Genomic DNA, 13,272 nt, shown 5'->3' on the forward strand with positions numbered 1-13,272 from the left:
CTCTACACCACATATACAGTACATTAAACTGTTCTCCAATTCTCCAAAGTTGAAATATTTTTGTGTAATAGGAGTGACCATTGTCTGAAATGAAAATTCAACATATTAAGCTTAAATACATTCAACATGTTTTATTTCAAAATGTGAGACCAACATTGGTAAAACTTCAACCAACTGAACAGAAAAAATTCAAATAATTGTGTATAGAAATTAGAAGCATGTTGCTTCAATTCTACAGATAAGATTTATATAATAGGCTAGTAATAATATACATAATTACTGCAGTAATTACATTAAAAGTGTTTTGGATAGCTTTGCAGTGAATCATTAGCCATTCAGTATCGACGTCATCACACAATGGTAGTCACTAATTGCACTGAGGGCTATTGCTGACACAAAAGCACAGCAAAGCGAAACACTACACCATGAAAAAAGTAAACAGCAACAGTCTAACTGGAGTGATAAAGCAATATCAAATCACAGTTTAAATTGGAGTGGTTGGGGGGAGGGGGGTAGGTGGTGATAGTCAAACAAAAAAAGGTATGATTTCTTTCATCCTTTGAGCAAGGTAAGACTGGCCTTGTGCTTCCAAGAAAATATTAATTTCATATTGGTTACCACAGCACCATGAGGAGCAGAGAACATAGTTTAATTGTCATAATGGGGCTTTATATGATTCTTGTGCTGTTCTAACCCTGCAGTACTGCGAATCCATGTGGTGATAAAATTTTCATATACGCACCAAGTGCATGATTTTCCCAGAACCAAACTACATTTTACTTATACAATGCATATAGGATGCTTAAAATGACTTTTGGGACAGAGCAAGTATTTTCAATCAAAAGTACACACTGCCCTTCCCAAATTCCAGAAGAAAATCTCCTTTAAAATGTAGCATCAGTAGCAACAAAACTCACTAGGAACTGTTTAAAATAAAAAATTCATCATCCACTCACACACTGATTTGCTGTATGGAATTAAAAATCGATAATTTCTAAAGAAAAAGTAAAAATGATAGATCACAAGTAGCTGATATATACAAGTGTAGTGAATTAAATGTCACTTCCACAACAGCTCTCCTATCAGTCATTGAGCTATGTCTACTTTACTAAAGCAGCCAACCCAGGAACGTGCAGAGCAACCCTTAAACTGCTAAGTACAGCTTTAAATGACAAATGTCACCTTAAACCTATGGAACAAATAGTTTGCATCCAATTCAAAATGAACAATCTTGTTAAATCTACTCGAGCGTTGCATACCTCTAAAGCAGTCTGGTTGAAGAGCGTAATGAATTGTGCAGTAAGGACAACCACCACTTCCTCTCGTAGGTACTCTGAAATGAAAAAAAAACACTGATTAAATATAGCATTTAAAATAATAAAAGGGGTACATTTTCATTTTCACCCTCTGGGCATAATTTCAATGAAATGAAAAATCAGGTGGGTTCCATAACGAATGGGTGACCAGCTCTGCCAAATTACTGCTCAGGCAGTAAAAGATGGAAATGCACCCCGACTAGTTTTGCAAATAAATTTTATGGTTGAATTCAGATTTTCAGAAAATCCAATATGCTTTTTCTTAAAAGAAACTTACTTTTTATTCCAAATTACTGACATTCATTTTAAATTAATACCAGGCTGACTGTCATCAAGCTGCTTTTAGTACACTGCAGCTTCACAATTTAATATCAATGTCATGGCAATTCATTTTACAAGAAGAGTTAATCAGCTAATTACTTAATCACATCTGTTACTTAACATGACCTGGAGACAGCAATCTTACTCATGAATAAGGAGATTGGGCACTATTATATTCATTTGGAAAGACAAAATTTAAGGAAAATATTCTGAGAACTGACTTGGAATTATATCATCCGTTCCTTTAAAAGAGACAATGTGAAGACCAAAATGCCTGGCAGCTTTATTTTATGGAAAATTACAAAAATAATTTCTACAAATGTTCACTATGTATTTATTTATATTAGGAAGATCTCTCATCATACACTTAGAAAAATCTTTTGGCCACAAGGTGGCACACTGAGACTGCCAAAAACACATGATCCCCAAGGACAATGGAATGTGATAAATGAAAACAAAGAATAAAACTGACATGCAATTAAGCACCACTAAGTCTAAAGGTTTCTTGGTGTACAAAAAGCCACAGGAAAGCTTTAGCTTATCCATTCACATTATAGTATAATGTCTGCAGCTTTTTCTGTGCTCTCAAATATCAGGGACAACTGAAATATCTTTCTCTTCAGTGAAGTCTCTGGCTACAATCAGCTATGATATTTGATATACAAAAGTGAAAAAAAATTCTCACTTTTAATATTAGTCTTTCATCTAAAGGAAAGGACATACATTTGCAATCAGCTAAATTAATCCATCTAGAGAAATGAAGATTCATATCTTGAAGACTAATCAGACTGAGGTCATGTAATTACCCCTTTGCTGCCCATAACAGCATTTTCGGGTAGTTATCGGAAGTTTTTTTTATACCATGCAGACATAAATGTGTCGGCTCAGCAAAGAACTCCCAACACAAGAAGCTAATCACCAAATTTTAAGCATTGGAAGTCAAATCAATTAACTTTTAAATACCGTAAGCCAGGTGGGCAACCAACAGTTTTAATGTGAAATTGTGTATAGGATTAGAGAAAGAGTTGTGCTTAAAAGGACAAGTACAAAAGGCCAAACCCAACTAAATTAGAAAACAGAAAGAGGAAAGAAAGCGTAAGTGTGAAAAAGAAACCTTTAATAATGTCGACTCTACTGGACAGTATTCTGTCTTCATTTATTACACTTTGTATACCGTGGTAACCTACCTAAAAGTTAAGCCTTTTTAAAAGCGTAGGGCTTATCTTGCTTTGAATTTACAGCAAAAACTATCTGCCTCTCATTTATAGTGTCAAAAACAATAATGTTTGGCAGAAGTATAAACGTTGCTTTATATGGCTATACCAGATATACCTTATAATACCAAAGAACAGCTTGTATACAGATGGTTGATCCGTTGAAGTATTCCTTTATGCCTAGTGGAATTGGACATTCACAGGATAGAGCTCTGTTGTAGAAACCACTACTTCTAAAGTGGCAGCCTCGAGTTTTTGCTCCAATGGTGGCAAAAATGCCCCTCTACGTTGCTTTCATTGATCTCACCAAAGCCTTTGACCTAGTCAGCAGATGAGGTCTCTTCAGACTACTAGCAAAGATCGGATGTCCAAAGTTACTAAGTATCATCACCTCATTCCATGACAATATGAAAGGCACAATTCAGCATAGTGGCACCTCATCAGAACCCCTTCCTATCCTGAGTGGTGTGAAACAGGGCCGTGTTCTCGTACCTACACTGTTTGGGACCTTCTTCTCACTGCTGCTGTCACATGCGTTCAAGTCTTCAGAAGAAGGAATTTTCCTCCACACAAGATCAGATGGCAGGTTGTTCAACCTTGCCCGTCTAAGAGCAAAGACTAAAGTACGGAAGGTCCTCGTCAGGGAACTCCGCTTTACTGACGATGCTGCATTAACATCCCACACAGAAGAGTGTCTGCAGAGACTCCGACAGGATTGCAGCTGCCTGCAACAAACTTGGCCTAACCAAGAAAACAAACATCATGGGACAGGACTTCAGAAATGCCCCATCCATCAATATTGGCGACCACGTTCTGGAAGCGGTTCAAGAGTTCACCTACCTAGGCTCAACTATCACCAGTAACCTGTCTCTCGATGCAGAAATCTTCAAGCGCATGGGAAAGGCTTCTACTGCTATGTCCAGACTGGCCAAAAGAGTGTGGGAAAATGGCACACTGACACGGAACACAAAAGTCCGAGTGCATCAAGCCTATGTCCTCAGTACCTTGCTCTACGGCAGCGAGGCCTGGACAATGCATGTCAGCCAAGAGCGACGTCGCAATTCATTCCATCTTCGCTGCCTCCAGAGAATCCTTGGCGTCATGAGGCAGGACCATATCGCCAACGCAGAAGTCCTCAAGGCGGCCAACATCCCCAGCATATACACCCTACTGAGCCAGCGGCGCTTGAGATGGCTTGGCCATGTGAGCCGCATGGAAGATGGCAGAATCCCCAAGGACACATTGTACAGCGAGCTCGTCACTGGTATCAGAACCACCGGCCATCCATGTCTCCGCTTTAAAGACATCTGCAAAAATGACATGAAGTCCTGTGACACTGATCACAAGTCGTGGGAGTCAGTTGCCAGTGATCGCCAGAGCTGGCAGACACTATAAAGGTGGGGCTAAAGTGTGGCGAGTCAAAGAGACTTAGCAGTTGGCAGGAAAAAAAGACAGAAGCACAAGGGGAGAGCCAACTGTGTAACAGCCCCGACAACCAATTTTATCTGCAGCACCTGTGGAAGAGTCGTTCACTCTAGAATTGGCCTTTATAGCCACTCCAGGCGCTGTTTCACAAACCACTGACCACCTCCAGGCGCTTACCCATGGTCTCTCGAGACAAGGAGGCCAAAGAAGAAGGTGGCAAACCAAAGCAGTTCTTTAAGGCTGCAGTCCTAAATGCAAGTTTATCCGTCATTTACTATGGACTGTCTGGCAAAGCTATTTACTGATTCAACGAGGAGATGTAAATTTGGTTACATTCAACTTGTGTTTCCCAATTTCTGCACAAAACAGGATTCCATGATAGTTACTGTCTTGTCCAAAAGCGGGATTGTGAATACTGAAAAATGAACTGTATTAAAGTAAAAATGACACAGTAAAGCTAAAATAGAAATGTAATCAAAGTTGAGAAAAATCATAATACAAGATTCAGTAAAATAATGGAAAACACACAATGCTACAATGCAACTAATAGGATTTTCAGATTTCTCATGGTGAAATGTTTGTATTCATATATTATTTATAATTCTAAGTATTTGCGTGAGCACCACAGGATGAAATACCTCAAGTCCTCTACTATTAAAGATCCATCAAGATTTTCAGAATTGCACAAATTTGAAACATACAATCTGCAATTGTTTCCTTTTTTTGTTAAAAAAAGGAATTTGACCACATGTTTCAGAAGATGATAATTATATTAATTGCTAAATGCAGTTCCTGGTAATAGTACTGAGCTATACAAGCTCAGATGGTGCCAGATTCAAGCTCCAAGTCTGTGTTGGTTAAGTAGATCTCAACTGCAGCATTAGATGTCACTACGAAGCATCAAGAGTTAGAGAAAATCCTACTACTAACTGATATCTAGCAGGCAGAAAAGCATGTGGGTTTTCTTTTTATTCATTCATGGGATGAGGGAGTCACTGGCCAGGCCAGCATTTATTGCCCATCCTTAATTGACTTTGAGGAGGTGGTGGTGAGCTGCCTTCTTGAACCGCTGCAGTCCATGTGGGGTAGGTACACCCACAGTGCTGTTAGGAAGGGAGTTGCAGGATTTTGACCCAGCGACAGTGAAGGAACGGCGATATAGTTCCAAGTCAGGATGGTGTGTGACTTGGAGGGGAACGTGCAGGTGGTGGTTCCCCCAAACATTTGCTGCCCTAATCTGTACTAATGCTTTGTCTTTCAACACACCATTAACATATTGTTTGCCTTTGCTCCGTGACCTTTTGGTCAGCTATGTGGCCTGGTCCAATCTGCACCTTCTCCTTTGTTATCTCTTGCCCAACCCCCACCTCACTTGTTTATAATCTGTGACTTTTCTAATATTTGTCAGTTCCGAAGAAGGGTCACTGACCCGAAACGTTAACTCTGCTTCTCTTTCCACAGATGCTGCCAGACCTGCTGAGTGAATCCAGCATTTCTTGTTTTTGTTTCAGATTTCCAGCATCCGCAGTATTTTGCTTTTATTTGCTGCCCTTGTCCTTCCAGTTGGTAGAGGTTATAGGTTTGGAAGGTGCTGTCTAAGGAGCCTTGCTGCAGTGCATCTTGTAGATGGTACACACTGCTGCCACTGTGCGTTAGTAGTGGACGGAGTGATTGTTTGTGGTGGGGTGCCAATCAAGCGGGCTGCTTTGTCCTAGATGTCGTCAAACTTCTTGAATGTTGTTGGAGCTGCACCCATGCAGGCAAGTGGAGAGTATTCCATCACACTCCTGACTTGTGCCTTGTAGATGGTGGACAGGCTTTAGGGAGTCAGAAGGTGAGTTACTCGCTGCAGGATTCCTAGCCTCTGACCTGCTCTTGCAGCCACTGTATTTATATGGCTACCCCAGTTCAGTTTCTGGTCAATGGTAGCCCCTAGGATGTTGATAGTGGGGAATTCAGCGATGGTAATGCCATTGAATGTCAAGGGGAGATGGTTAGATTCTCTCGTGTTGGAGATGGTCATTGCCTGGCACTTGTGTGTAGCGAATGTTACTTGCTACTTATCAGCCCAAACCTGAATATTGTCCAAGTCTTGCTGCAGTTCTACACGCACTGCTTCAGTATCTGAGGAGTCGCGAATGGTGCTGAGCATCGTGCAATCATCAGCGAACATCCCCACTTCTGACCTTATGACTGAAGGAAGGTCATTAATGAAGCAGCTGAAGATGGTTGGGCCTAGGACACTACCTTGAGGAACTCCTGCAGTGATGTCCTGCAGCTGAGACGATTGACCTCCAACAACCACAACCATCTTCCTTTGCGTTAGGTATGACTCCAACCAGTGGAGAGTTTTCCCCGATTCCCATTGACTTCAGTTTTGCTAGGGCTCCTTGATGCCATACTCGGTCAAATGCGGCCTTGCTGTCAAGGCCAGTCACTCTCACGTCACCTCAAGTTCAGCTCTTTTGTCCATGTTTGAACCAAGGCTATAATGAGGCCAGGAGCTGAGTGGCCCTGGCAGAACCCAAACTGAGAGTCACTGAGCAGGTTATTGCTAAGCAAGTGCCACTTGATGGCACTGTTGATGACACTTTCCATCACTTTACTGATGATTGAGAGCAGGTTGATGGGGCGGTAATTGGCCAGGTTGGACTTGTCCTGCTTTTTGCGTACAGGACATACTTGGGCAATTTTCCACATTGCAGGGTAGATTCCAGTGTTGTAGCTGTACTGGAACAGCTTGGCTAGTGGCGCGGCAAGTTCGGGAGCACAGGTCTCCAGTACTATTGACGGAATATTGTCAGGGCCCATAGCCTTTGCAGTATCCAGTGCCTTCAGTCGTTTCTTGATATCATGCGGAGTGAATCGAATTGGCTGAAGTCTGGCATCTGGGATGGGGGGGGGGCGGGGGGACTTCAGGAGGAGGCTGAGATGGATCAACTCTGCACTTCTGGCTGAAGATTCTTGCAAATGCTTCAGCCTTATCTGTTGCACTGATGTGCTGTGCTCCCCCATCATCGAGGATGGGGATATTTGTGGAGCCACCTCCTCCAGTTAGTTGTTTAATTGTCCACCATTCACGGCTGAATGTAGCAGGACTGCAGAGCTTAGATCTGATCCGTTGGTTATGGGATGCTTAGCGCTGTCTATCGCATACTGCTTACGCAATTTGGCACACAGATAATCCTGTGTTGTAGCTTCACCAGGTTGACACCTCATTTTAAAGGTACGTCTGGTGCTGCTTCTGGCACTCTTCATTGAACCAGAATTGGTCTCCTGGCTTGATGGTAATGGTAGAGTGGGGGATTTGCCGGGCCATGAGGTTACATATTGCGGTCGAGTACAATTCTGCTACTGCTGATGGCCCACAGCGCCTCATGGATGCCCAGTTTTGCATCGCTAGATCTGTTCCAAATCTATCCCATTTAGCATTGTGGTAGTGCCACACTACACGATGGAGGGTATCCTCAACGTGAAGGCGGGACTTCGTCTCCACAAGGACCGTGTGGTGATTACTCCTACCAATACTGTCATGGACAAATGCATCTGCGGCAGGCAGATTGGTGAGGACGAGGTAAAGTACGTTTTTCCCTCACCACCTGCTGCAGACTCAGCCTAGCAGCTATGTCCTTTAGGACTCGGCCAGGAGTGGTGCTACCGAGCCACTCTTGATGACAGACATTGAAGTCCCCCACCCAGAGTACATTCTGTGCCCTTGCCACCCTCAGTGCTTCCTCCAAGTGCTGTTCAACATGGAGGAGTACTGACTCATCAGCTGAGGGAGGGCGGTAGGTGGCAATCAGCAGGAGGTTTCCTTGTCCACGTTTGACCTGATGCCATGAGACTTCATGGGGTTCAGAGTAGATATTGAGAACTCCCAGGGGAACTCCCTCCCGACTTGTATACCACTGTGCCGCCACCTCTGCTGGGTCTGTCCTGCCGGTGGGAGAGGACATACCCGGGGATGGTGATGGCAGTGTCTGGGACACTGTCTGTCAGGTATGATTCCGTGAGTACAACTATGTCAGGCTGTTGCTTGACTAGTCTGTGGGACAGCTCTCCCAACTTTGGCACAAGCCCCCAGATGTTAGTCAGGAGGACTTTGCAGGTTCGACAGGGCTGGGTTTGCCGTTGTCATTTCCGGTGCCTAGGTTGATGCCGGCTGGTCCGTCCAGTTTCATTCTTTATTGACTTCGTAGCAGTTAGCTACGAATGAGTGGCTTGCTAGGCCATTTCAGAGGGCAGTTAAGAGTCAACCACATTGCTGTGGGTCTGGAGTCACATGTAGGCCACACCAGGTAAGAGCAGCAGATTTCCTTCCCTAAAGGACATTAGTGAACCAGATGGGTTTTTACAACAATCGACAATGGTTTCATGGCCATCATGAGACTAGCTATTTTTTTTTTTTTAATTCCAGATTTATTAATTGAATTCAAATTCCACCTTCTGCTGTGGTGGGATTTGAACCCATGTCCCCAGAACAATACCCTGGGTCTCTGGGTTACTAGTCCAGTGACAATACCACGACACCACCGCCTCCTGCATGTGAGCGAGAGCACACCCGTCCAAGGAGGACAGAATGGAGCTCCGATCACCTGTTCTATTGAATACAAGTACGAGGTTCACGATTCAGAATTACATGAGAATTTGTCCTTAGGTGCGGCTCTAGAGCACTGTGGAAGCAAACCATTTTTGGTACTACAGAACTCACATGAGTCAGTGCCTTTACAACTAAAAGAGGGGGGGGGCGCAGAGAAAAAGGAGGGAAAAAATTATAAAAAGATATGGATTTAACATTTTACATCACAAATATTAAATCATAAACTTCGCAGTTGGGACACAATGCCTAGTGAGTGGTTAGACATTTAGAGCAAGAGTTTCCCATGGGCTTCGGGACCCTGACACAGGACCAAATTGGGGCCCCTAGCCTGCACTTACCAGGAGCCAGAACTGGGGAGCTATTTTCCTGGAGGTGGCCTCCTACTTGACCGCATCCGAGCTTGGTGTTTAATTGTGGATGGCGGGTGGGCTCCCAATGCTGCCTGCCTCACCTAGACAGATGGGTGCTGCTGAGGCAGGTAGGAGAATGCAAGGGCGCCTCATAATGGAGGCGCCCTCGGAGGGGCCAAAATAATTAAACTTTTTAAAGAGGGGCCAAGCAGGCAGGGCCCTCCGATCGGAGGGGAAATCCCTCCAGTCTTCACTGCCAACAAACATTCTATGGAGGATGGAGGCTCCAGCTCTCGTGACCTCCTGGATTACCGTGGGAAGCCGCCTCCATTAAGCTGGTGGCGTCTGCACGCAGAGAGCTGCTCCGGCACTGGTAAAATGCCAGAGAGCTCTCTAAGGCCCCAAAAAGGAACCATTTAAACATGCAGATTGGCTGCCCTCCTTTGTGAGTGGGCAGCTGATTTGGATGGCAGCCTACCCCTAGCAAACCTCCCTGGTGGCAGGAATGCATCAGGGAGCTATCCTGTCACAATTCCCTGCTATATCCCTGTCCCCAACACCACCCCCTCCACTTCCGCACCACAGGGCCAGGGAAATTCTGCCCTTAGTTTGAAAATTTGATAAGATCTAATGCAATTTTTACTTTTACATGAAAACAGTTGACAAACCATGAGCAGGATACATGGATAATCCATAGCACACCCAGTTTTCAAAGAAATGGTATTCAATAAGCAAAGGATGCTCAAGTTTGGCCAAACATTGTGACGATTTGGTTTTCATGTACAAAATGATGAACAATGCCACAAAATAAGTTCGATGGGGCAGAAGGTTATAAATGGGTTACAGCTAACAATTTGCTAATACCCACCTTTAGCGGCACTAAAATTGTGGAACGGATTATCATTCGTTTTGTAATCTTCGTCAATGTGTCCATTGGGGATATATTGATACTCATCTACTGTGCTATTTTCACCATCCATTTCACTAGTTGGTGGAACACGTAATTTTTCATTTTCATTAATGCTACCATACCGATTATTCACTGCAGATGCATAATTCACATCATCATCATGAACCAAAGGTTCTTCCTCCTCCACAGTTGAAATTAGTGTTCTTTGAGAAAGGTGTTTGGGAACCAATGGAAGGTCATAATACATAAAAATAATAATCACTTGAAGAATGATCCACATAAGACACATGAACAACTGTAACAAAATGAACAGAAACACATTAGTGTGTGCAAGAAATTTCTGTGCATAGTTAACTCTGAATAGTTAGAAATTTTGGCCGGGATTTTATCCCGGCACCAGGCTGGAAGGCGGGCACAGTTTCAGACCCCCATTGCAATTTCACAGCAGGCAGCCAATTAACTAACCGCCATTGGGAACGCCATCCCTTTGAGGAACGAGCTCCTGCCTCCAGAGCTGCTGGCCAATTGGAGGACTGCCAGCTCTGCAATACCAGCAGCATCACAAGGAGTGTCAGCCACTGCCAGTATTGCAGGAGGCCTACGGTGAACAAGTTGTCGGATACCTGTTGGAGGCGGTTCAGAGGAGATTTACTAGATTGATACCTGGAATGAGCGGGTTGTCTTCTGAGGAAAGGTTGGACAGACTGGGCTTGTTTTCACTGCAGTTTAGAAGAGTGAGGGGAGACTTGATTGAAGTATATAAGATCCTGAACGGTCTTGACAAGGTGAATGTGGAGAGGATGTTTCCTCTTGTGGGTGAGTCCAGAACTAGGGGGGCACGGTTTTAAAATTAGGGGTTGCCCTTTTAGGACAGCGATGAGGAGAAAGATTTTCTTTCAGGAGGGTTATGCGACTTTGGAACTCTCTGCGGAGGTCGATAGATTCTTGTTAGGCAAGGGAATCAAGGGTGATCAGGGGTAGATGGGAGTGGGAAGACCATTATCTTGGCCTTGCCTTCCTCAGACAAAGTGGCAGGGGACCAGGACAACATTGGGCATACCACCCGATGCCACCCCTTGCCATTTTGTGTGACCTACCTGTCTCCTTTCCAATCTCCAAGGGTAGGATAAATGAGACAATTACCATGCAAAAATAACTATACATATTCTCTCTTGCAACTTAGCACATCACCCTAGTATGGTAAGCTGAAAGTTTTCAGGGAAAATTGGTACCTCAACATATTTGGACTTTAGGAAATCACTGTTTATTGTTACTTGTTTATACGATATTGCAAATTCTGTTTTCGTTACATCTGTAATTCATATCCTAACCAAGGTCACAAATTGCATCTTTCGTAACTCTGACCATGGTGCATTATCCTACCCTTCTCTGCACCTCCTGGCACAGCTAATTACACCAAAGTCTATCCTATATTGCCTAATGCCGTGGGACTGCCCGTGCTTGGTTCTACTAACCCATTAGGAGCCAGAGCATCACTAAATTTTTGTCTAAAATAAAAGCAAAATACTGCAGATGCTGGAAATCTGAAATAAAAACAAGAAATGTTGGAAATACTCAGCAGGTCTGGCAACATCTGTGGAAAGAGAAGCAGAGTTAATGTTTCAGGTCAGTGACCCTTCTTCAGAACTGATTTATTATAATAAATTTTTGTTAATTGCTTCTCCTTACTTTCTCAGTCACATCCAACATACCTCAGGGGTCCTTCCTTAGCTGCCACCACATTTAATCACCTACATGCTAGCTTTGACTACAGTATCTAGAAACATGGGGTCAGCTTCCACATATCTGTTTTTGGCATCCAGTTCTACTTCGCTGCTTCTTCCGCTGACCAAAAGTTAATGTCTGTTGAATAACCAGAACTGGATAATCCAAAATTTCCTCCAGCTGAATGGCAATACTAAATCATCCATTTCAGCTCTCATTAACAACTCTGACTTCAAGCTCAACCTCCCTGGTTACTACCTCAAGGGGAGTTAGAAGTGCATAACCTTGCTGATTAATGTCGACCCTAAACTCAGCTTCCTTCCTCACATGTACTCCCCATCAAAATCACTTTCTTCCACAAGCAAAATCTTGCCCACCTCTGCCTCCATCTTTTTCCTTCTGTTGCCAACACCCTTTATTACCCACCCCACACAAGCTTCGACTCATCAAAAATGCTACAGTCCATGTCCTCATCTACAATAACTTGCTATAATTTCATCAAACCTTTCCTCTCTAAACTCAACTGCTTCCCATTCCTCAGTTTGCTAATTATTAACTCTCTGCGCCCTCACCGTACCCGACTTTAATGATCTTCTTCTGCCCGACGTCCTTGTACACACACTATGCTCCTCTTTTCCTTGCTCCCTCGTCATCATCAGCAGCTACTTATTCAGCAGCTAAGAGTCAACCATCTTAATTGAAAAAAAAAATCTTCCTCCTTATTGTAAAGCAAGATGTATGCCTATATGCAGAGTGGTATATAAAGACAATTCAAGATTTTTCTTAAAAAAGTCTTACTCAAATTAAATATTTCTGGATTTCTTAGTATAATATATGTTTGAGTTTAAAATGCTTATGGTATTAGATAAATTTAAATGAAACACTATCCAGATTTTTTTAAAAATAGGCACAATCTTGTTGCCTTAGTATCTTTAATAACCAAAAAGTCATCAGCTTTGAGGAATCTTTCAAAAGTAGGTGCATCAGCATTTTATTAGTGGACCTTTACTCAGCTGCTTGCCTTTATGTTGATTGTGATTTATTTATTGTGACTGGTTTCTAGATATCTGGAACTGACACCAGTTTTTTATTTCACTTATTGCTCTTTATGTTGGTAACGAAGAGCAAATCCTATGAAAATCCTGATTATGTAAACTGATATTTGGGTACTTGGTATTTACCTGTTTATATTATGTAACCTCCACAGCCTAACATTTTATGAAGGTGCAACTGGTTATCATTACTGTTAAATTGTACATAAATTTACAAAGCAAAAAAGTTCAAAAGATAAACAGAGTAATTCTTACCCCAGGTGACGTGTATTTATTCACTTCAAATGGTCCCAGGTTGAAGTTACAAAGTCTCAGGAATAGATTAAATCCTGGTCCTAAAGGAAATACACGAAAACTAG

The 13,272-nt window shown here is 42.9% G+C and overlaps 1 protein-coding gene across 3 annotated transcripts in view; it reads right to left on the bottom strand.

Moving 5' to 3' along the window:
* Window positions 1–13,272, bottom strand: part of LOC137375306 (major facilitator superfamily domain-containing protein 8-like) — a 108,268-nt gene that overhangs the window by 30,597 nt on the left and 64,399 nt on the right. For all 3 annotated transcript variants that reach the window (XM_068042268.1, XM_068042267.1, XM_068042266.1), the window contains 4 exons: window positions 13,169–13,248; window positions 10,095–10,431; window positions 1,260–1,333; window positions 1–84 (listed from right to left, as the gene is read on the bottom strand). In XM_068042268.1, the coding sequence (XP_067898369.1) occupies window positions 1–84; window positions 1,260–1,333; window positions 10,095–10,431; window positions 13,169–13,248 (575 nt within the window). The remainder of the gene's footprint in view (window positions 85–1,259; window positions 1,334–10,094; window positions 10,432–13,168; window positions 13,249–13,272) is intronic.

Source organism: Heterodontus francisci, chromosome 11 (assembly GCF_036365525.1).
Source record: "Heterodontus francisci isolate sHetFra1 chromosome 11, sHetFra1.hap1, whole genome shotgun sequence".
Lineage (NCBI taxonomy): Eukaryota > Metazoa > Chordata > Chondrichthyes > Heterodontiformes > Heterodontidae > Heterodontus > Heterodontus francisci.